Source organism: Misgurnus anguillicaudatus, chromosome 5 (genome assembly GCF_027580225.2).
Source record: "Misgurnus anguillicaudatus chromosome 5, ASM2758022v2, whole genome shotgun sequence".
Lineage (NCBI taxonomy): Eukaryota > Metazoa > Chordata > Actinopteri > Cypriniformes > Cobitidae > Misgurnus > Misgurnus anguillicaudatus.
In genome coordinates this window covers 22,154,287-22,178,991 of record NC_073341.2, presented here as the reverse complement: position 1 = coordinate 22,178,991, position 24,705 = coordinate 22,154,287, and the positions used below count along the sequence as shown (strand labels likewise).

Here is a 24,705-nt window from a genome sequence, read left to right as displayed (position 1 = left end):
AAACAATTCTGAAGACCTAAAAATATTCATACTTAATTTCTGTTTCATAATGGGTTTTAGACAAATCAAATGTCATTTTTAAATGAAACGGAAGCGAAGTACCTTGTGTCAAACCTATAAAACCCTCAACCTTTCAAATGTGAAAAGAAAAACGAATTGTATGAAACTAATTTCTTTATTGCTCAGAATCCTTGCTTTATCTTTTTGTTACGTTCTTAACACTATTTCAAGCGTTTGACAGTTTAAGCGTGGCAAGGACGCTCAGTCAAAGTGTGGCATTTAACTGTGAGATTAGTCTTAAGAACTTAGTTTAGCATATTACCTTTGTAAAATGCCGCAAGCATAGACTGGCTTTCACTTTAATTAAACAGAGGAAGAGAACAGAGTCACAGGGAGTCGACAACAAAGAGAAGACAGAGACAAAGCGAAACCTAAATATCTCTGGAACGTTGGCCAATGAACGACCTCCACCCTGAATAAAACTGGACGGCAGGATGATGAGGTTATGCTGGGTCAGTGATATTGTTGTTAACAAATATCTTCATAAACCTATACGGATGCTGCCTCTCTGTGGACAGAAGTGGGAAAACACCCTTCATGGGTTAATTGTTGATTTTGAACCATTTTCAATAATTGGGACACTGTAGAAACTCATTGTTGTTAAAATGTATTTCCTAACAATTTTTCGGTACCATTACATATAAAAAATGCATGTTGCAAAGCTACATAAATATATTCTAATAAACTTGATTTAAAAATATTTAAAAAATGTTTACACCTAAAAAACAGAATTAAATAACAATATGAAGATGTAAGAAGTAAGTACAGGATTGTATAAAGTGAATATGTTCAAACAATTGGTACAAAACATTTACTGTATTGTACAAGAAAATCAAGTGGTCTGACTCTGCACCATAAGTACAGGCAGTGTAAACTGTATCTCATACTAATAATAAGATGCTTACAAAAGCATCTATTATATGCTTTTAATAATATATAGTACATCTAGCAGGTACTTAACAGTATTATTGGTTACAACCTGACATCAGAGTTTCTCATTAGCCAATCAATACCATCCAGCAGTCCGTTGAGGGATTCTGCAGCAGTGTCCTGCACCTAACATATACAATATAGGGTACATTCTTAGAGCTTCGCTTTGCAATGATTGTATGGTGCTCAAAGAGGACATGGAAATTTAAGTGTAAAGTGTCACAAATGCTTTTCTTACCATCCAGGGGTTGGAAAGTGAGCTGAGCTGAAGATGATGGGCCACAGTCACACATGGAATCCTGTGTGTGTCTGCGGTTTCTCTAGATATACAAGAGAGCACCAGGATGGGTCGTGAGACAGAACCCACCGCAGGGTCCAACATAACTCTGATCTGAGCACTCTCTTCTTCCCAACCTTGGTCAGATCCTGGTTTATGACAGAAACACACAGACAAAAACACATAAGATTCTGCTAATTCATTAATCACAGTTCTGTTGTTCATGCTAGATTTTGACATTTAACAACATTTACATGTCGTCCAAAGTGACTTACAGTGCATTCAAGGTTTACATTTATCAGTATGTGTGTTCCCTTTGAATCAAGCCCCCAAATATTTGCATTGCTGGCGCAATGCTTTACCAGTTAAGGGGAAAGTTCGCCAAAAAATGAAAATTATAATTTACTTACCCTTAAGTTATTCTGTATAGCTTTTCGTTCTGCTGAACAAAAATGAAGATATTTTGAAAGATGTTAAAGGAACATTCCACTATTTTTGAAAATATAAACATTTTCCAGCTCCTCTGGAGTTAAACATTTGATTTTTGCTGTTTTGGAGTCCATTCGGCTGATCTCCGGGTCTGGCGCTGCCGCTTTTGGCATGGTTTGGCGCGGTCTATTGGGTCTGGTTGGACCATTGGCATCGTGCTAAAAATAATATGAATATTTTTCCCGTTTAAGGCTTGACTCTTCTGTGGTTGCAGGGTGGGCTAGGACCGACAGAAAATTGGAAGTTGCGACTTTCTAGGCTGATATGGCTAGGAACTATACTCTCATTCTGGCATAATAATCAAGGACTTTGCAGCTGTAACATGGCTGCAAAGGTGCAATGATATTACGCACTGCCCGAAAATAGCCCACTTAGTAACTTTCAATTGCAGGGGACTATTTTCGGGCGGTGCGTAATATCACTACACCTGCTGCAGCCATGTTACAGCTGCAAAGTCCTTGATTATTACGCCAGAATGAGAGTATAGTTCCTAACCATATTTGCCTAGAAAATCGCAACTTTTAATTTTCAGTCGGTCTTAGTACATAATGTAACTACAGAAGAGTCAAGTTTTAAATAGGAAAAATATCCAAACTCTTTGATTACTTTTTAGCGCGATGCTAATGGTTCAATCAGATTCAATGGATTGTGCTAAACTATGCTAAAAGTGGTAGCGCCAGACTCGGAATTCAGCTGAATGGATTCCAAAACTGTAAAAATCAAATGTTTAACTCTAGGGGAGCTGAAAAATAATTATTTTTCAGAAAAAGTGGAATGCCCCTTTAAACCAAACATATCTAGGGCACCATTCACTTCCATGGGTATCATTTTTTCATACAATGAAAGTCAATGGTGCCCCCCTTACCATATGCTTGGTTATAAAGATTCTTCAAAATATCTTACTTTGTATTCAGCAGAACAAAAGAATCTATACAGGTTTGGTATAACTTGGGTGGGTAAATGACGACAGAATTTGTATTTTTCAATGAACTATACAGAAACACTCTGCTTGATGAATCTAGATTACAGTTCCAAAATGTGTGAATTTACAAAAATCATATTACATGAAGCAATGTCAACCTGATTAAATATTTTGAGCATAATTAAAAAATTATATTTATTTAGTATTTTCATAAAATGACCTGGAAATTACGATTTTAAATTGCCTAATATTTATTACTTTCCATGACACTGGTGGTAACCCTGTATATGTTATGTTATGTGCTTGTATGTCTATTTTTTAAGACAATCATACCTCTTTCCATCTCAGCGTTTGCCACAAAGATGAATCCATTTACAGCCTGACACGCTTGATTAAACATAGGGTTAAGACTTAAGGGTGTATTGGAGTCACTATCCTCCTGATAGACGAAGACTTTACTGCGCAGATTGAGGTGCTCCAGACGAGCCCTCTCTCTCTCTGTCCTAAACCAAGACGCAAAGATTTTAGACTCTTTGATGAAACTTATTTTAACACAGACTCCTATTAAAACTATTTATAAAGTAACATCCTTATTATTTGTTGTAAATAAACCCAATTTGATAATTTCTGAATGATCAAATTAAACCTCACTTGTTTGTTGAATACAAAGTAATAATATTAAATGTGTGCTGATCCTTGAACTTAAAACTGATTCCAGATCCAATGCCTGAAAAACAAACAAAATAAAGTATGAGATCAAATGCAGAAAAACCTCAATTTGTTTGTCTGTATTTATAAAATATGAGTAAGAACTGTTACCTTCAACCTGACGTTGAGGCATTCCTGCTATAGGTAGTACATGAGGAGAGTTCATGATCCTAGTCATCAGCGAAACCTCTAACTGTTCAAGGCCTGGGCCAAACATGACAAACTGTGGCTCTGCTGTACCTGGTACTAAGAAGTGAAAAAAAGACGACACAGACTCAAATGCTGCCCTTGGTTGCTGTCGCCATTGGTTTCGACAAGCTGGGCAGACCCGTAGGTACCTGTGGACAAAGAGAATATTGCTTTGAAATAGAGAGAAAGACAAGACGACATAGGAAACCTTTATCTTAGTCCTAACCCCAACCAACTTCCCATAGTCTTATAGCATTCTCATACAATCTGTCCATTTAAAACAAACAAAGGACTTTGCTAACTTATGTCTTTCATAGTAATGTAATCATTGCCATTGTTGAACACTTACTCAGCCATATAATCAAAGTGGTTCATCTCAGGGTCCCCTAGCACTGATGTACCACTGAGCTTGATCTCTGGCATTGATAAATGATCAACTGACTGCCAGAGCGGCATATCACGCAGCAGGAAGTACTTCCAAAGCACAGGGTCTCGAACCATGGACCGCCAGTACGTACTAGTGCCCCCCAGTCTGCACAGGTCTTGCGGAGAGAGGAAGGTCATGATGTGAAACTGCATGTCAACCTGTGTAGAAATAGATAAAAAGGACAAAAGTGCATTTTGGATAAACTTTGGATCTGACATAAACACTATGTAGTTTCCTATGTTGTCTCTCTAGTTAACTTGCTTAAAACATAATCAGAACTATATTTTAGATCTGTGTATAATCTTTTTCTGGACTTCAAGGTCCGCATCCCTACTGAAAAATCCAGCTAAGACCAGCATAAGCTGGTGACCTGGTTTTAGCTGGTCTCCCAGCTTGGTTTTAGCTGTGTTTTGGTCACTTCTTAAGCTGGTCTAGCTGTACTTAGCTGGTCAGACTGGAAAACCAGCTGATCCACAAGCTTGACCAGCTTGCCAGGCTGGGAGGACCAGCTTAAACCAGCTGCCGCCACCTTAAAAAAGCTAAAATTTTTTAATATGTAGGTCAAAGCTGTGCATAAGTTAAGTTAAAGCTTAGTATGAATAATATTAGGAATAATATAGTATGTTTATGTTTAAGTAGTATTGGCTATAGGGTGCTGTGCATAAAAGCGTCAGCTAAATGTATAATAAATTCAATAAATTGATAAATAAATATCTTACCGACAAATTGTCAAGAGAGGGACCGGTGACGTCATGACTTGTCTCAGCCCCAACATTATTTTGTTCATTTCTTTGTCGTCCTGTATCAAAAAATCTATCTCTAATACTCCTGAGACTCTGCAAGACTATGGATCGACTCAGCATGCTGACACTTGTTCTAAAACATATATTTTAAAGATTTCGTAGATAGTTATGCGTGAAAGCATAACAGATTTAAAACAGCGCAGTTCGCTTTCTTGCACTAAAAGACATTTCAATTGTAGATCGCGGTTTCAGTTGAACAATCTTAGATTTTCCTGTGGGTTTTCCCGGAACTGTCAAAGTTACACGTCCCTTGTATTTTCATAGGAGTGTGTGAAACGTCAAATGCGCTATTGCATTGTGGGAATTGTAGTACTTTAGAGCCGCTGTCAAAACATTGAACGATGAGGATGTGTTCGACGTCATGATGCGCTGCGCAGACCGATCGGCGTATGACATGGAAGTACCGCGAGAGCGATTCTGCAGCTGTGCTTTCAAACCGTTCTCGCGATACTTTGATAACATACACGTATAAAGTCGAACTAACCTATTAATGACTCGGTTTGTGCAAAACAAAGTAATTTTTTGTATGAAATATTTGGATATCGTTTTGAACTAGCTTGTATTGCACTAGTGACGCTGACATGTTGCTTTCAGTAACAAACAACCGTTAATGAGACACCAAGATTTAATTTCCTTTTTTAAAGATCATTTTCATTTAAACCAGGACCGATTTTCTAGTTAAGCAGCCCTGGATCACAAAGCAATAGCATTATAGATCATGTTTTAAGATATGAGGGCAGCTTCCTGGATCAGGTTTAGATTAATCCAGGACTAGGGCTTGGATATTAGGTCATTTAGGTAGTTTTTATGCAAACCTTACAAAAAACTCTACACGTGTGCATCTTGAGACAACACAACAGCACTAATATATATGTTTAGATACATCAATGCAAAGTGTTTTTAAATTAAGGCAGCTCAAACATGCATTTTAATCTGGGACTAGGATAAACCCTGTCTGGGAAACCACCCCAGTCAACTCTATAAATGAATTTTGTCTTTGTGGTACACCCGCACTCCGACTGGATATAGTTATTAGCTTTTTACTTTATTACCTCTGTTAGTATACAAGCATCACTTTGAAATGTAGCAAGATAAATGCACTTGTGTTTCAGCAAAAGCATGGCGTGTTTGTTTCACATCTATGCTTACACTAAAGATGAACTAATGGTGTTTACAAGCATTTACTGACAGTGATACATTCACATTTCTTAACCCAAAATTTATTTTCCATGAAGACATAAAAAACGAACAATGAACTTTTCCAAACGAATATGACCAAAAAGTTCAGCTTTTTAAAATTGCACTATCAAAATATCCAAATTTCCATCTGTGAGCATTACATCTTGTCATCAAAAGAAATAAAGATGCAACTTTTAAAAAGCAAAAGGTGTCATACAAATGTGTTATTAAAAAGAAAAAGGGCCATACATAAAAATGGTCATGAATACTTAAATATGCAACATATATTTGCATTCTCCCTCTCTTTTGTACCATTTCTTTTAACATATATAAATGACATATATAAATGTAATTAAAAATAAATAAATAAAAATTAAAATAAATAAAGAGAGTAGCGTGACGTTTCTTAGCTGGAATATTTTTCTTAAACAAATAGTTATTTGTTTATATTTTACATTAGAAGTATTATTCAACATTCTCAGCGAAAACACACATCCAGAAAACAAATCTGGATTGGAAGATAAGTGCCTTTTTTGTTTTCAGTTTTTTTCTTTTTAATTTTTTTTGTTTGTTTGTTTTTTGCTAGCTTCAGAACAATGACATTTTGTGAACCCCTCCTTAAACCTCTCGTCAGGTTTACTGTAAAATACTTAGGATCTCCTTGGCGTTCTCTGTGTTCCAGCCCTGACCCTGAAGCGGCCCCTCACATGCCAGCACATACTTATGCAGGATTTGTGTGCCGATGTCCCGGAAATGAAGCCTGTCCTCTTTTCGTTCTGTGCTATCCATGCTGCAGTCCTCATATTTTACTGCCCAGAAGCACATCTCACCAATGTACATCATTGTAAGCAAGTGAGTATCAGAAAAGATACCTAAAGGAGTAAAAAGTCAAAGCCTTTCATTTCAACACTACATAACAAATTTTCTGTTGGTTATTGAAAAATCTGGTCTAAAACATGAAAAGGCTGCATGAAAAAGTTAATCTTTAAGCCTCTCGTCATATCCTGGCAATCAGCTTCATAATGATGTATGCTTTTACTAACTTTCAAATGCCAACGGCAATGTATGCAAAGCAATGCATTGTAAAATCAGTAGCATTTAAAGAATTTGTTTGATGTGCATCAATCAAACCACTAGAAATATAATTTGAGCCTAATTGAATCTTCCAAATTGAATATCGCTTTCAACAAACCACCAAATTTGTGCACAATCATAGGCCAGTGGCTGTGCTATTTAGAGATGGTATAAATCAAACTTGGTGTCCTGCAGAGTTTACCTCAAACTTGCCTAAGCACACACCTAACCTTCTAGTATGCCAAGTAAGGCTTTAATTAGCTACTTCATGTGTGTTTGATTAGCGTTGGAGCTAAACTCTGCAGGATACCGGCCCTCCAGGATCGAGTTTGGGCACACCTGCTATGCTATAAATGTAATTACGCTTAAAAAATCAGTGTGCAGACAGACAATTCAATACATCATACACACACCCACACTTTTACGTCAGTGCCAACTTTGGATGGCATGCACTATTTACAAGTTCCAAATTAACAAAATCACTTTACTTTCACTTTTTAAACAGAAAGTACAAGATGTACCTTCTGCCAGAAAATTGGCGGTCGCAGAGTCATGAAAAACCACACCATCGTTCAGCTTCACCGAGTTCCTCACTTGCAACATTCTCATAAGGTAACGCACACCTTCTTGAAGACACTGTAAGACATGGAGCGTTGCAATACTTACTCGATTCACATCCTCTTAAACAGGCACTGTGAAGTGAGAGATTGAGCAATGAACCTTAAGGAACGTGGCTTTGTTCTTCTTGATCCACTGCTTGCGCTGGTGCAGCGTGTGGCAGTACATATATAATAATGCCCCACGCCTCCAGTATAGGCACTCCAAGAGCTCCAGCCCCAGCACAGACTGCACCTGGTCCAAAACAAAAGTGTTACTTACACGGAGCTGTGATCAAGAAATTTGCAATAACTATAAGACGTTTCTAAAAAGAGTAAAAAATATTAGGTGTAATAATAAACACTTAAAAAATTAATTTGAACAACTAAACACCACACCACCTCTTGAGAAGGTACCAGTCGCCCTGCTAAAACCTCTGGCTCTGTCAAGTCCTGTAGTAACTGCTGAATTTTAAAAGGAGAAGTATCTTCGGGAAACTCCTGATCTACAAGCTTGTTTTCCTCATAGAACGTAATGTCCAAGACAACCTGCGGATATCAGAAGTCATAAAATCTGAAATCTGTCCAAAATGGCACTTGTTGAAGTTTTACTCAGTATAAAGTATGACCTAGTATGGAAAGTTATCCTGTAAATGAAAATTGTATTACTTAATTTTCCTCCAAATATGCCTGGCAGCAAATCAGAATGCTTATGTAGGCTAAAACAATTATCGATTGCATATTACCACAAAACCTAAAGACTCAGAGGCTGTTTACACTTGGCATTAACATGTGTTTTCGTCGATCGGATCACAAGTGGACGACGTTAATGCCAGGTGTAAACGGTGTTCAAAACGTTTTGAGCTTGTCCACTTTCGACCACTTTCAACCACATCCCGAGGTGGTCGAAACCACTTTCGATCGGATCGCTTATGAGTTGCGGAACGCACATGTGGTTGAAAGCGTTCGAACAGCCACACACGACCGCCTTCTCTCCGCCCATTTATCTAATCTGAGGTATTAAACACAAGGTTTACATCTTTTTTTTACTTCTGGCGTGAACATATGGTGAACAGCGCTATTTTTAGCCTTTCATTGATAAAACTAAGCGGCTGATCTCCTTAGTTTAGTTTTGAAAGCGTGTGAAAGTTGCGCGATCCAATTTCATCAATTGCGCTGAAAATTCAAAGAAAGCTCTTACATACTCATGTACAAAACACTGTGCAGCATGTTTACTTGCTAAACAAGCAGTGGACTCCGACATAATATTAGTTTGCGTCCATATAAACTCATAATTACTCCCGCTCGGGTTTGAATGACAGCGGAGAGACTCGCCCACCGTCTCACAGACCACCCCCTCACAGTATTCAGCACAGAAGCGGTCGAAAGTGGACAAAAGAGACGGATTTAAATACCAGGTGTAAACGTAATGTGTCTTTCTCATCCACTTGTGATCCGATCGATGAAAACACATCTTAATACCAAGTGTAAACAGCCCCATACACTCACCTAAAGGATTATTAGGAACACCATACAAATAATGTGTTTGACCCCCTTTCGCCTTCAGAACTGCCTTAATTCTACGTGGCACTGATAGCATTCTTTAGGAATGATGGCACATATTGATAGGATCTTGCAGTTCATGGAGATTTGTGGGATGCACATCCAGGCGTTGAAGCTCCCATTCCACCACATCTCAAAGATGCTCTATTGGGTTGAGATCTGGTGACTGTGGGGGCCAATTTTATTACAGTGAACTCATTGTCATGTTCAAGAAACCAATTTGAAATGATTCAAGCTTTGTGAGATGGTGTATTATCCTGCTAGAAGTAGCCATCAGAGGATGGGTTACATAATGGTCATAAAATGATGGACGTGGTCAGAAGCAATGCTCAGATAGGCCGAGGCATTTAAACGATGCGCAATTGGCACTAAGGGGCCTAAAGTGTGCCAAGAAAACATCCTCCACATCATTACACCATTGTATTAATGAGAAATTGAACAGGTGTTCCTAATAATCCTTTAGGTGAGTGTATAATTATAAGCGTGATAATAATAAACATGAGATGTGTTAAGTATTGTACCTGTGTATAATCCTGCAGCAGTTTAGGGAGGCTGCTGCTCTCTCCTCCATGTCTGTAAAAGGTTTTCAACTTGTCTAATATGGAAGATGCATTCTGTAAATAATCATCATCTAGGAAAAAAAAAACAATATTCATTTTCAACTGATGTCACAGTATGCACGTTTTATTAAAAAGCTTACATTGTTTATTTGCCTTGCACTGGGTTTGGCAGAAGCAAGCAAAGTAACGTTAACTTGTTACAGTATACAAATAATTTAACTAAACAGAGATGTGACAGTCAAAGAAACAACCAACGTCTACAATTTCAATATCATGACTATAAAGCATTGTTTAATATTTTGTGTTTATCTTGTTTTTTTTTTGTAGCATACGTCGTATCGTTGCAAGACTGCTTGAAACTTCACACACTAAGCAAACTACATAACAACTGGCTAATATAGACAACATACAACAAATAACGTTACAGCTTTTGAAAAACAACCTTTACCATGTATTGCGAAACAGAGATAAGTAGTGTGCTGTTTAAAACTAGTTAATTGACGATTTTTCGTATAAACGGGGTGACAGAGCTGCGGGAAAATGTTTGTTGTGGTTCGCAGTTATGCTAACGCACACCGGCTAAGCTAACTAACTAGCGATGACAACACCGCGCTCATTTCGTCAATTAACATGCATTTCTTAAATAAAGATATAAGGCATGTACTCCTTCGGTAACAAAGTTCCCGGTTACCTGGTTTCTCCACCCGAAGAGTGGCACACTTATTATCCAACTCAAAAATCCTCCTCTCCAGCTCGACGCTTCGTCTGTAGTCGTCCGCCATGACTGCAAACGACAGTCACGTGACGCGCGCGCGATTATTCACGTGCGAAGGATTAATTCGGGAAAATTGCGCGTTTTCGATTCGCAAATGTATATATTTACTTCATTTATAGTTGTAATATAAATGTCACACCCATCCTCATCAATCTATAACCGCAAACAATGTGTTTAATAACAGTGTATTGAAATTAATGCTGGCAGTGAGTGGGTTAAATGCAAATAACCAAGCCAAGCCCCCGTCAGTCCTCTGTTTCCCTCATCTCCTCGACTCCGCCTCCGAGATCGTCGAGGGTAAACTGTCACCATCACTCAGACCCAAAATTCGGACTGTAATTTACAAATATGGCGACACTTAAAGTGCTGTCTAGAGCCGACAATGTCGTCTTAAGGAGCGTGTCGTCGAAGATCAGATCAAGCCTCGCGCGGCACTCTCTCATCAAGGTCAGTGTTAATAATCAAAGACGATGCATGCATCATCAATACTGCATGATGGTGAACTTGTCGGTACTTCTTTTGTCTGTTTTGGATGAACAAGGTGAATGTTCAGGCTTAAATAAAAATGCATCAATCGTTTGCAATAATTCACATTATTAATGTGTGGCTTGAACGTATGCATATGATTTATTATTTGCAATAAGTTGTGTTGCATGTATCATAGATACAGGATTTTCTATTGTATAGTTTTGTGCTAATGCTAGTCAAACGGTGCCAGTTTTGAAGCGTAATATAAAGTAATATCTAACTTACAGACTTTTTTCTTTAGACTCTGCTGTTTCTACTTATGTCTGCAATGTTTTGTGCAGTATTAATATCTTTATATTTAGATATTTCAGGGCCCTAGGATCATAAGTAGCCTAGTAGCCAGAGTCACAACCTATCATATTTATTCAGGTTTTAAATGCATGTTTTATTTTAGCATGGAATCACGTGCTTATAATGTGATTGCTTGATTCATAAATTCTCAAGAGTTTTGACTTAAATGGAAATGCATAACCTTCATCTGATTTGGATATAGTAATCTCCCTTTCTCTCCCCTATATCTTTACCATCTCCTAATGTCTTGCATATATCATTCAGACTGCTAGTTGAGCTAGAAAATGTATTTAGACATGTATTTGAGCAATAACCTTGCATGATAGAGGACTTTAGTTAAAGCCTAGGTCGTTTATTTATACAGCATACAGTGTGGCCCAGTTCCATGAATGTGTCATGTGGTAGTTAAAGTCACATGAAGTTGGTATTTAGACAGAAGAAAACCTTTAAATGATTGTTTCAAAGAATAACACAGTGTTAGACAATGATCTATTTGTTAAATAAACAATGAATCCTCTTCCTTGTTGAGATATTATGATCTTCAGATCACTACATATAAACTATCTTCTATTTTATTTAGCACTAGAGTTCAGATGTTTTGTTTGGGATGAATTAAAAGTGTTTAGCTGTTGCCTCTTAACCAGTGACAGATTGTTTTTAGAAGTCAGATATATATTTTCCTTCAAACGTCTTGGCAGGAATCCCAAGTTTTTTAAGATCACTTGCAAAGCAGTCAAACCGGCATGGTTAACCGCAACATACTTTAAATGTTCTCACCAAGTCCAAGAGTTTACTTTTGAAATAATACATATCTTAGTTAATTGCACGTTAAATGTTAAAATAATTTTTTTACATAGTTCACGATTTGTTTTGCACACTTGGATGCCCTGAGGATGGTCTTTTGACCGAAAGCTTGGTGATTATATTTGATTAAATTTGCTTCAAGGATTCAAGTGTGCAGACAGTTTATTTATTGACATAGTTTACGATTGCATTGTATACTAATACTGTATGAGAGCTCCAGCATCTATGGTTAATGAAAACAGTCTTAATGATGAACCATGTTGACGCGTGTTATCCAAATATCTTGTGTAAAGACTAGATTTTATTCAATGGTAAATTGACAGTAGGCTCACTGTGAGTTAATCAAGTGAGGAATTTTGTTTATTTAAGACTTTAAGTCTCTTGCTTAAGTGCTTGTGTTTGCCCTCATTCATAGATTCATAAAATTTTTGTTGGCAGACTTGTGGTTGCTACTTTTCCACTTCACGTCAGCGGTCAGCACAGTTTTATTCTGACCCCTTAGATGCTATCAAAGATATACCTCAAGGAGCTACCGTTCTTGTTGGAGGTAAGGGATGATGTTCAATATCAGAAACTTATACTTATAATATTGTACCTGTTGTATAATAAAATAAAAAGTCGTTAATATTTGCTTATTCGCAGGTTTCGGCTTATGTGGTATTCCAGAGAACCTGATCAACAGTTTGCTAAAATCCGGGGTGAAAAATCTAACTGCAGTTAGCAATAATGCAGGGTAAGTGTATGCAAAATTGTTTCTGTTTTGATAGATTTATGTTTTAAATAAAATTAAAATAATAAATCAGTCAGTAATGTTTTACTTTGTATGTCATAATTGGTGTGGAGTTTAGTTACATTACTGTATGCGAGTTAATCCTTATATTATAGATGTTTAATTTTCAGCTGTTGTTGCATGTTTTTTTAGGGGCTACAATAGTAGGGCAAGTCTTAAGAGTTTGTTTACACAAACAGATTAAGTGATTACTAGGTTAAAGCATCACATCATCTTTATTTACACACAAGAAAACAAGTCTAATCTCCTTATTGTAAATACAGTGGTGCACACACAGTGAAATGAATGATCAGGTTTCATTCTTAGAACTCACTGTGCATGTGACATCCAGACTAAAGTATCGTAATCAAATTATAAGATAGTCAGAGTTTGATTTAAATCATTAATTTCACATGAGTTTAATCTTTTCACATTGTCATAATGTTTAAGATATCAAGGTTATATTCTCACAGAATGTACTTTACATTATGTAGGATGATTTTATTTAGAAAAAAAAAACTTTAGCAGGGTCACAAATGTTAGTTTTTTTAATGACTACTTTTACAGTCCGTTTACTGCTGTAAATCTTGTAGGACATTGAAGTTTGGTTCATAGCTGGTGTGTTTTAGCTGTTTGTAACTCGACCCATTGGTCTATGAATAGGTTGAACTCTGCTGGCATTGAGCCAGGTTTTGTTGTCTATCATAGAGTAGTCTTGAGAGTGGGCCTGTTTTCCATTGTGGCCAGAAAGTAAAAACCAGTGTGGGTGGTTAAAACTGTAGAAACCATTCAACCAGACCTTAACAGGACCTTGTGGAGTGAATGTCATATTATATATACTTAAATGTGAGAAGTTTTGACCTAAACAATACTACAAAAAAATAAACAAGTGGTGTGTTTTTAATGTGCCTTTAGCTTATTTTACACCGGGACCATACTTCTGTGGCAAGACATTTTACTGACATATTTATTTATTTAGACCACCTGGCCAAAAGTTAATTTCTGGTCTGTGCTTGTTGGTCTGGCTAGCAGCTAAACTGACCACTGGAACAAATACCTTGTGGAAAATAAAAATGTTTTGGTTTTCAAAAGACAAGGGGAGACAGTGAACATGGATCACCGTTGTGCTGATTTGGCAGCCAGGCAACAATTTAAAGTGCACCTATTTCATTTGCTAAAAACGTTATTTTGTGTATTTGGGGTAATGCAATGTGTTCGCGTTGTTTATGGTTAAAAAACACATTATTTTCTAGGGATGCTCTGATCAGGATTTTTGCAGGCCGATACCGATCACTGATTTGTTGTCTTCGTGATCGGCTGATACCAATGCCGATACCGATTTTTCAAGCTGATATGCAAGCTCTTTGATGACTGTAACTTTTAACATTTTTTCTAGATAAAGTAAAACCACAGATGTTGCCTTTGTTAATTACTTGCAGTAATTAGTTATATTATTGTTTTAATAGAGAATCAAATAAATTAGCACAACAAATATTTCTTCTGCAAAGAGAAATTTAATATGCCTTTAAAAAGGCTTATGTCTGTAAAAACTAATGAAAATAAAACAGTTAAGTCTTTACTGTATGAATTAAATATACACGCATTCGTATGAAGTACAACAGTTCTTTAGTGAAGAGCAGAGAGTGATTTTATTGAGAGATGAATTAGGTTACTGTAGCTTTAAGACTTGACAGAGATCGCTCTGTTCACGTGCACTGATGACAGGCTGCTGTGTGTGCGCGGCGTGGCGGCTGAACGCAGACAAGAGCAGCTGTGTTGAAAATGAAAGTTTAAACGCTCAAAACTTTAAAACGCATGCAAATAATAAACTTTTGGCATGAGGATGCTATTGTCCGCGATAGATGTGTTGTAAACGCAGTTTGATGGGGATATGAAGACGGGTCGCGATGTTAGGACCGGACCGCGTCCTCATAGAAAATACACATATCTCTGTAAAGGCAAAGAGAGAAATGCAAATCTACACGTCGCTCATCAGCCACGGGTTATAAAAATGCTCTCACTGCGTAAAAATGGTCTCTATGTGCAGCCGCATTGAGGCGCCATATCATGACAGACAAAAGTAAAAAGAAAGATCGGTTCACGAGATCGGCAAATTTAACGAGGACCGATCGAGTCATTTAATGCCGTTATCGGCCGATACCGATCTGCGGCCGATCGATCGGAGCATCCCTATTATTTTCCACATACCGTAAATTTTTGTAGCTCCAGATATACTGCTTTCCTCAAACACATTGCGATAGGCCTGAATACCTCCTACGTCAGCCTGAAATGTGACGCTCCTTACCATGTTTGAAAAATTCGTTAACAATGCAATGCTAACAGGAGTTAACCTACAGGCTGTGAGTCAAAGCGGGAGGAATTATGATAATGTCGGTCTTTACTACATCACCAATCCAAGGAAATAAACCTACAATCCGTGTGTTTGTTGTAGTCCAAGAAAAGACAATGTTTACTTTGGGGTATGTACCTTTTGTATATTATTAACATGTACTTATACACACTTACACACCAAAGGAAATGTAAAATCATGAATCGAACCATAGTTGCTCTTAAAGATCTGTTCTATAGCTGAAATGTATACATTCATTTTACACAGTAACGTTAGCACGTTAGCTCAGTGTATTGGTTGATACGTTTTAGCTATGATTTGAACTAAAGTAAATTACTAGCTATTTATTTAGCTTGTTATCCGAAATAATCTACTTTACACTGTCAGAAAAAAGGTAAAAATGTTGTACCTGGGACGGTACCTTTTAAAAAGGTCCTAATATGTACCATTTTGGTGGCCTGGGTTTCCCCTTGCTGTCTTAAGCGCAAATTTATTCACACTGCAAGTCTAGCATGGAAACTATGGACCAATTTTGCCCCTGAAATAGGGAACCAATCACAGAACAGGGAGGGGGCAGCAAGACGATAACGACGTCTATGCAACACACCGAAGCAGTTTTGTTTATCCAACACAACAGCAGACGCAAAGTTTGAACACAAGTTTATTTATAAAAAGAGCAACTTTTGGCGTTAAAAATTGTAATATCCAAGAAGGATGTATGTATATGGCAAGACATGATAACCACAGAGTTTTATAGGACCAACCTGCTGGCATCGTCGTCGACGAAGTACAATTAACTTATAAATGGTAAGAGGTATTTATTAATATCATATTGTCATTACGCCTGTACTGTGGTTGTCACAGTGCCACTAAATTGTGTTGCGTTTCAATATCAATATACAGCTACCGGTTTAGTTGCATAGCTTTCAGCTGTGTGCACATGTACTGACAAAAGTTGTTTACATTTGAATTGATGTCGCTCTACAAACGTCATCTGGTATAATTTAAACGATTGGCTATGAGCTACGTACAGACGCATTTGACAGACATTCGTAGCGCCCAATAAACGGCTCTGGGCATTCGTAAACCACGCCTCAAAGACAAGAAAATGAGCATGTAGTTCCCAGACCACGTCTCATTTTCTATGAGACTGGTCTGGTGTTAGCCAGGCTACCATTTTGGTATATGTATATGTACCTTTGAGGTACCAGCCTGACCTCAGAGTTTCCAGTGTGACCTCTGAGGTACCAATATGCACCTTTTAGGTACAAAAGTGTACTTTTTGAAAAGGTGCCACCCCAGTTACAACTTTTGTACCTTGTACCTTTATTTCTGAGAGTGTAGAAGGACTCTTTTGTTATTTTTTTTTGTGGAAGTCTATCGGAAGTTTGTTTCACAAAAGAGGTTTGTTTAAGTTTTTGACAAAGAAACTCTATATAAGACTTTCAGACTTCTAACTGGAGATTTATTTGAAAATTCGCCAAGAATAAAAGCCTCTGAAGCCTTTGTTGTGTAAGTTTTTTGTAAATCTCAAGAGACCACACAAATATAAAGTTGTCCACATTCAACCACCCCCTACTCTCATTTTTATTTAGTCTAACGTTTTGAAGCCTATCATTTGTTGTCAGAAAGCTTGGACACTTTGTGCTGTCAAAAGCCCCTGGTTTTTTTTCTCAATAAATGCCTTGGGCCAACCCAAGAGAGACTGCTCAGTGGGAATGTAATGTGAAACCAGTGTCACACACAGTACTTGGCATTAACATGCATTGCTTGTACGGAAGGACGCTGTTTCCCATGCAACATTTTTTTCCATCAACAATCCCTGCTGATACTCGTGACACCCTGCTTGTTGCTTAGAAATGCTTACTTGCTTTGAAGCACGTATATGCTATTGTACTTTACTTTTACTGTGTGTTTAAAAGGCTTTCAATGCCCTTCAGTGGTATTATATAGATTAGTATGTGACAGACATAGCATCTCTTAGAGTTAAAGAACATTCTTATTAAAAGAACTTGCAAGTCTGAGCAATTGCACCTGTCATTACATTATGCTTTAATGTTTTTACTTTGGGAGTCAAATCTTTTTGGCTCATTGTCAGTAAATTCCTTGTACATTTGACCTAAATAGGGGCGTTGACAGCACAGTTTATCCTGTCATTTAAAACTAACACCAGAACTAAAAAAGCTATTGTTGTCTTTGCCTGAAGAAAAATCGAGGAGGACACATTAGGAGAGAGTTAATGAGAACAAGGAATGACGCAGCATGCTTCTAATAGCAATCTTTAACGGTTCGCTGAAACAGTCGTGACATGAAAAGTTTGTGCTCCCTGTTGAGTGAATGAATTTAGATGTGTCTAGATTAAAGGTACAATGTGTACTGTAACTTTTAGAAGGATCTCTTGGCAGAAATGCAATATAATATACATAGCTATATTACCAGTGGTGTATAAAGACCTTACATAAAGAACTGTATGGTTTTTATTATCTTAGAATGAGCTGTTTTTACCTACATCAGGGTTTCCAGCAGAAAATGTGTTAGTTAAGGTGGTAGGGGTGGGGGACGGGGCGGGGGGCGTGGCAATCAAAGGGCAGGGTGTACGGGTTATGATGAAAATTTAAATACTTTTATTTAAAACACTCAAATAAAACTTAATTTTGAAGAAACTATGACAGTAAATGAAGACATACTAGATTATTAATGAATTAAATGTTTTACCTCTAACGGGAATAGCTGCGTGATGAAGTGAAACTTAAGGGGTAATAAATACAAACCAAAGCAGACGTCTGGCGAACGATGATAGATAGCGCAAAAATTGTAAAAAATGATTATTTCCCACTATTAATTACATTATCTTATAGGAGTGTAACTACTGTAGCATGTAAATAAAGCACATAAATAAAGTGAGCAACAATTATAGTGATGGTCCGTACCACGTCTTTCTCATTTTGGCCGTTCGGCGCGCGTGCCTGCTCGCGGTGTGAAGAGCGTCCATGCTATTCTCCAAGATGCACTTGATGGACTTTTTTGCAGCGATTTTATTATTATTATTATTATTATTATTTTTGAACGACCTAGTTAAGGCGGTAGGGTTTCCCAGCTTAGGCGGGCTGCCCGAACTGAAAAGTGAGAAAACGGCTATAGACTGTTTCATCGTATGCACGTGCGGTGACACGATACACGTCTGGTACGAACTTTACTTCCGGTTTCAGTTTTTTTTAATGATCTGACTAGTTGCTAAACTGAACTCATGAACAAATACCTTGTCGAAAATAACAAATGTTTTGGTTTCCTAGGTAATCTATGTGTTGTTTATTTTGCTTGTTATATAAATAAACTACGTTTAAAGTACTTTGTTGTTATTTATTCTTAGCTGAGTTTACCGAAAGTTACGTGATGACCACGAAAGCCACTTTGTTTATGTTGTTACTGCTGAAACCGTCTATACCAAACGACTCCCTTTGGTTTCACACCTCAGTGCATTGCAAGTCTCAGTAAGTCATGGCATTTGTTAATGGATGACAAAATCAGTTTTGAGTCACCGCTTCAATAACTGCACCGAGTCACTGCTTACCAAGTGATCCAGAGAGGCCATAGAGAGTAAAGAGTTTCATATGTTTCATGCTGTAAAAATGAGTTGTGTGGCCTTTGGATCAGTATTTTCTAAGTGTTCAGAATTTGAATGAGTTGTGTGGTACGCACTTGCGTCTTGTTTGCACATGCTTTTTTAGTCGTTCAGCCTAAACTGAAAATTAGATTTTTAATAAATCTATACTTGTGTTGATGCAGGATCTGGGATGTTAGTAGGTTAAGACCCTCAGAAGTTGATCTTTCGTGACTTAAGAGACACATTGCAGTTGGAAAGTTGGATGTTTATCGATGTGTGTGTTTTGCAGGAGTGGATGACTTTGGCCTCGGTCTGCTCCTGCAGACCAAACAGATCAAGCGGATGATCTCGTCGTATGTGGGAGAGAATGTAGAGTTTGAGAGGCAGTATCTGGCCGGTGAGCTGGAGGTGGAGCTGACACCACAGGTGAGAACAAAAACACTTCCATACACTCCACCACCTTTACCATCATCATCAGATTGTGTTTTCTTCAAGTGTATTGCTTCTGATGTTTTATTTATTATTTTTATTTATTTTTTATGTTTATTTATTATTTGTTAATATACATATTACATATACAGTACTGTGCAAAAGTCCAGAATTAGATTTGTCGTTTTTGCAATTGTATAGTGATCATGTATAATTGTTTCTCCGTCTCTTTAATAGTATACATCCAGAAAATACAGGAAATGTGTATATAGTATTAAAACTGTGTTAAAATGTAAACTGATGTGTCAAGTTTTTAGGATAAACTGCCCTTCAACTTGAGCAGTAGCAGGAAACTGCTGGATCTCTTAAACCTAAATAAAATTAAATCATATTTTCTTATTTTAAAGAAATAGTCTTTTTACTTCATTCTGCCTAAAGAAGATATTTAGTCCTGAAATATATATATTGTGAGTTATATTGCAACCCTGTCTGGCAGCCTGATGTGCGGCCACTTCCTACCTGCAGCCTCTCTGCTCAACACAGTGCTCAACCTATTCGGCAGGTCCAAAGTCTAGGTTTTTTAAAAATAAAGGGGGGGATCCGTGAGCGACCCCTCCCCAAATGGCATAGCCTGTCGGCCTTTGATGTAAAAAGCCACCGAACGCTAGACTAGTAAGTGTGGATTAAGGATGTTCAAAATCTCTAGCCTGGTGGTCAGGACAAATGGATCGAATCAGCAGATTTGCAAAGGTTTATTTATCTGCACATATGTCATAAATAATAATTAGCATGGTAACTTTGCAGTAGGCTATCACATTATATATTTCCTAATATGTGATTTCCATATTATAGACAAGAGTTTTCAACAGCAATATGGCAATAAATATCCTCACAACATAATTATTTCTTAAAACTTTTATATATTAAATATTTTTAAAGGAACTGTATTCTTACATTTATTCAAAGATGCACACATTATTCCGCATATGATAAGTATTCATATAACGGCAATGAACATCTCAGCAATAAATAGGCTATCCACACATAACTTAACATTCACAGCATAATGAAAGTAATAAACAGACAAGGAAGCAGGATTGACATGTAAATTGTATTAATATTACCAGAAAAATAGCAATATTACTGAAATAAACTGAGGTAAATGCGTCAAACACGCTGTTAACCGTACTAACAAGTCTAAATAGGCAATAATAGTGGGAAAAAACATCATCATCTCTCAAAACTTTGACAAAAATTATATTTAAAGGAAATATTCTTACAGTTATTCAAAGATGCATAAAGTATTCCATATATTATTTCCTGTTTATGAGCACGTTTGTCTCTGGCCTCGCTCTTTTATGTAATAGCTGATTGACAGGTGCGTATCCTCGTCTTTCAAAGAGGTATAATTTTGTATAGTTAGCCTACTCATTTTGGAAAATTAGCCATGATTTAATGATTTTATTATTATTATGAAAAGGGTTTTTGGCAGATTGATTACGATTTGAATTACCCTAGTTTTACTACAAATACGAGACCTTAGTATTTATTTATTTATTTTTTTTAACCACGGAGGGCCAGTGGTCTATGAAATTTCCCGTTTGATTTTTAGGTCCCACTCCGCCCCTTGTGGTTGGACCTGCCGAACAGGTTGAGGCGTTGCGTTGAGCACTCTTATATACTGTAGACCCCTTCACAGTTCACGTCACTGGCGGTTCCCACTGCGCATGTCGGGGTCAGAAAAGTCATTACAGTAGATTGATTTGCGTATTATTTGGTACCGTCAAAAATTGCCTACTTGCGTTGTGGGCTTTGGAAATCGCACCAGGTCTGCTGTTAATTTTTTCGGAATTCCTGCAGAATCTCAAAAACAAAAAATACAACATCTGTGGCTGCAAGCAATTAAACGTGCAGACTGAGACAATGCAACGATCAAAGAGGCTTGTGTTTTGTAGTGCTCAATTCATTTCAGGTAAGTCATAATTTTTTTAGACCTGTTAGATCAACCTAGAAAGCCTTTACAAACCTTGAAGGGGTCTATACTGTGTTGAGCAGAGAGGCTGTAAGTAGGAAACGGTCGCACATCAGGCCGCCAGACGGGGTTGCTATATAACTCGAAATGTAGGCTATAATATCATACCGGCCCTCGCTGCCTCAAAACCCTACCGGCCCACCGGGAAAAGTCCCGACTCTCCCGATTGCCACTCCGCTACTGGACATTAAACTTTTAAAACAACAACTCTGGTGGCGGTGGCCTAAGACTTTTGCACAGTACTGTACATATTGGGGCAGTCCCGGACAGGGCTTATCTTAGTCCTAGACTAAAATTGCATGTTTGAGCTGCCTTCATTTAATAACATCTTGCACTGACATATGTTTACAACATGCACACCAGTATTGTTTATTGTAAAGTGTGTTTGTAAAACTACTTAAATATCCTAATATAACTAAGGCCCAGATTAATCTAAACCCTGCGGAAAACTGCCCAGGTAGGTTCAAATGAGATCATAAATGAAAATGAAAATGGACATCTTCAATTTAAATCAACAAGGTGTGAGATTTTGAAAAATTTAAAACAATTAAATGTCATTTTTAACCTTCACATGAACACTATTTCTAGGACATCTGTCTAAGCAACCAAGGTGTTACATGAATGCACACAAGAAACATTCACAATTCCAAATTCACAATGGGTACATGAATCATCAGTTTTTGCACAAATGTGGAGATCATTTAGCTTGAAAAATATCAGATACAAAGAAATCCTGAAACTTATTCAGACTTGTAATTAATTTTTAAAAAGTCTCATTAGTGGTCTCAAACCTTTGGACCCCACTGTATATCCTAAAGATTTTCCTCTGTTTTTTCTGAATTCATAAAAAAAATCAAATCGGTTGGGTGCTATTTACCTGTCCTACTTTTCTGACGGCAGGGAACACTAGCGGAGAGGATCAGGGCCGGTGGTGCAGGTGTGCCAGCCTTTTTCACAGCTACGGGTTATGGCACACTTATCCAGGAAGGCGGCTCTCCTATCAAATACAACACAGATGGCAGTATCGCCATTGCCAGTGAACCCAGAGAGGTAAGACCTGCAGTTTGTTCCCATTCTCACAACCATTGTGTCTGCTGATGAAGTTGCTATTAATAGCTGTAGTGTGATCAGTAAAAAGGCTTTTCTGCCGCTCTACTGGTAAAGCTTCAAGGACAAGTTCGGTATTTTACACTTAAAGCCCTGTTTTCACATTGTTTATGATGAAATAGAACGGTTTTGACTAAAATTGGGACATATGATGCTGGCCCGAGAATTTTCGGGTGTTTGTTGTATTACCCCCCACCTCTACAATGGGTGTATAGGTGCACTGGAACAATCCTTCCTAAAATGCATTAAAGGGGGGGTTTAATGGTATTTCAAGCATTCTGACTTATTAACACAGTTATAGAGTTGTTTCCTCATGCTAAACGTAGGCAAAGTGTCAAAACAGCAGTTGGGCGTGTTTCAGAGTATTTCTGTGCCGAATGCACTTCGCCAGGGTTCGTACAAGTTTCGGCTAATTTTTTTCGATTACGGTTCTAACTGACGTTTCAGGGGTTTTCGATACGTATCACTTCTTTATATGGGCTTCCGCCGGAAAACTTCCCCTGGAAAACCCCGCCCAGCCGTCAGTCAGCGGGAGACGCTAGAGCTTGCTAACAGCTTATCACGCCACTCAGATTTGTTTAATTTCAAAGTCAACAATGGCACAAGAAGAAGTGTGTTTTTGGATGTAAGGAGAAGACATCTAGCCTTATGGAAACAACGGATATAGTTTATTATCCGGATTAGCAGCGGCGTTTTGCGTGTGTGTTTGATGTGGTGGATTTTCAGAACCGGGTCATGACGAGTTACACGTGGTAAGTAAGACTTCTGTCTTATGTTGGAAATAGGCGCGTGTATATTATATAAATGACACGAACATGTAGTGAATCATACGTTATAAGTGTTGTATAGTGTTGCATGATTCGTACTCGCTCCTCCCGTGTTATAACTCCTCCTTCTTCATTTTTTCGTACGTTATCGGAAAGACTCGGTAAAGCTAATCTTTCTTTTATAAATCTGATTAAACTAAAGACTCTTCAGAGATATAAAGGATGTCATACTACTCTATAGGTACTCCAGATTGATATCAGAAATGCAGAAACAGCGTGTGTTACGTGAGCTTTAAACTTTCGTTTACAAAGATGTGAAAAGCATCTTATGTCCAAATTTCAGTCAAAACCGTTCTATTTCATCATAAACAACCTGAAAACAGGGCTTTAAGTGTAAAATACCGAACTTGTCCTTTAATACTAGCAATGCAACAGTCGTGGGTATATTTCCTAAGGAATGCACATAATGATAAAATGTAAAGCCTCTTGCATCTAATGTGCCGTATCTTGCTTTGGATGAAAGTGTCTGCAAAATCAATTCAAAGGTAAAAATTGATAGAGGATTTTTACATTTGCATTGCAGGTGCGTGAATTTAACGGCAGGCATTACATTATGGAGAAAGCCATCACTGGTGACTTTGCTCTGGTCAAAGCTTGGAAAGCAGACAAAGCAGGAAATGTTATCTTCAGGTAACCAAATGTCCTTCACTTTATTCCTCCTCTAAGCTGATTTAGCCCCACTTCAGAGTCAACTTTAAAATTTAAAAAAACGTGTTCACTGGTGTGCTTGGTGCTTTGCCCAAACCTGTAAATAACTGATTTTTCTCACCTTGCCGTTTTCTATTTAACACATGCCCACGGCAACACTGTGCAAGGCGACAGGGAACATAAGATAGCACCATATTTTATATTTACTATATTTACACTGTAAGAAATGCAATTAATTTTAAACATCTACATATAATAATGTTTATTATAAAATAACTATGTTAGTGGCTTGTGATCATATTCTGTTATGTTAGATATAAAACAGAGGATATAATGATGAGTTTCATACACTTTAAACCTTGACAGTATAAGAACATACAGTAGTTATAGTAATTCACTTCTCCACCATTTCACAATTAAATATGCACTATTTTGTTTTACCACAAGGTTGCACTGTTTCCTTTTCAATAAAAACGAATACGCACCTGCTTTGCTTAGACTGTTATGGTTGAAATATGACTATTTAAAAGTAATAATTATTTTACACGAATATTACAATGCATCCGTTTATAAAATTCCTAACAGTCAACTGCACATATTCGATGTTAAGTGTTGCTTTTAATCTAAGATTTTTTTTTTTTCATTAGAAAAACAGCACGAAATTTCAACCAGCCAATGTGCAAGGCAGCCAAAATAACAGTGGTAGAGGTGAGTAAATACTACATTCAATATACATTTTGTATACATGACAAGTCTTTCCCTGC

General features: G+C 37.4%; 3 protein-coding genes across 3 annotated transcripts in view; 1 reads left to right on the top strand and 2 right to left on the bottom strand.

Moving 5' to 3' along the window:
• Window positions 1-819: 819 nt before the first annotated feature.
• Window positions 820-5,861, bottom strand: fbxo4 (F-box protein 4). The gene is made up of 7 exons (XM_055167286.2): window positions 4,722-5,861; window positions 3,925-4,160; window positions 3,498-3,724; window positions 3,330-3,405; window positions 3,012-3,181; window positions 1,229-1,416; window positions 820-1,116 (listed from the first exon to the last, which is right to left on the bottom strand). Exons 1-7 carry the CDS (start codon window positions 4,863-4,865, stop codon window positions 1,033-1,035), a joined length of 1,125 nt encoding a protein of 374 aa, XP_055023261.2. The 5' UTR covers window positions 4,866-5,861; the 3' UTR covers window positions 820-1,032.
• Window positions 5,862-6,009: 148 nt separating this feature from the next.
• rimoc1 (rab7a interacting mon1-ccz1 complex subunit 1) lies at window positions 6,010-10,701 on the bottom strand. Its single transcript, XM_055167288.2, has 6 exons — window positions 10,469-10,701; window positions 9,739-9,848; window positions 8,057-8,203; window positions 7,779-7,910; window positions 7,580-7,694; window positions 6,010-6,856 (listed from the first exon to the last, which is right to left on the bottom strand). The coding sequence occupies exons 1-6, from the start codon at window positions 10,557-10,559 to the stop codon at window positions 6,621-6,623; spliced, it is 831 nt and encodes a 276-aa protein (XP_055023263.1). The 5' UTR covers window positions 10,560-10,701; the 3' UTR covers window positions 6,010-6,620.
• A 45-nt stretch (window positions 10,702-10,746) lies between these two features.
• The window catches only part of oxct1a (3-oxoacid CoA transferase 1a), a 61,087-nt gene continuing 47,128 nt past the window's right edge, over window positions 10,747-24,705 (top strand). Inside the window, exons 1-7 of the mRNA XM_055167285.2 lie at window positions 10,747-10,999; window positions 12,614-12,722; window positions 12,818-12,908; window positions 19,189-19,324; window positions 22,260-22,409; window positions 23,817-23,923; window positions 24,589-24,649. Coding sequence (XP_055023260.1) covers window positions 10,901-10,999; window positions 12,614-12,722; window positions 12,818-12,908; window positions 19,189-19,324; window positions 22,260-22,409; window positions 23,817-23,923; window positions 24,589-24,649 — 753 coding nt within the window. The 5' untranslated portion in view covers window positions 10,747-10,900. The remainder of the gene's footprint in view (window positions 11,000-12,613; window positions 12,723-12,817; window positions 12,909-19,188; window positions 19,325-22,259; window positions 22,410-23,816; window positions 23,924-24,588; window positions 24,650-24,705) is intronic.

Excerpts from the sequence above, each read along its gene's own strand:
- rimoc1 (XM_055167288.2), bottom strand. The coding sequence starts at position 10,559 with ATGGCGGACGACTACAGACGAAGCGTCGAGCTGGAGAGGAGGATTTTT. Across the intron at positions 8,204-9,738 it reads TGCTGCAGGATTATACACAG|GTTGTCTTGGACATTACGTT; the intron begins GTACAATACTTA and ends TGATATCCGCAG. Across the intron at positions 6,857-7,579 it reads CGCCAATTTTCTGGCAGAAG|GTATCTTTTCTGATACTCAC; the intron begins GTACATCTTGTA and ends TTACTCCTTTAG.
- fbxo4 (XM_055167286.2), bottom strand. The coding sequence starts at position 4,865 with ATGCTGAGTCGATCCATAGTCTTGCAGAGTCTCAGGAGTATTAGAGAT. Across the intron at positions 4,161-4,721 it reads CCTCTCTTGACAATTTGTCG|GTTGACATGCAGTTTCACAT; the intron begins GTAAGATATTTA and ends ATTTCTACACAG. Across the intron at positions 3,406-3,497 it reads GCCTCAACGTCAGGTTGAAG|GCATTGGATCTGGAATCAGT; the intron begins GTAACAGTTCTT and ends TTTGTTTTTCAG.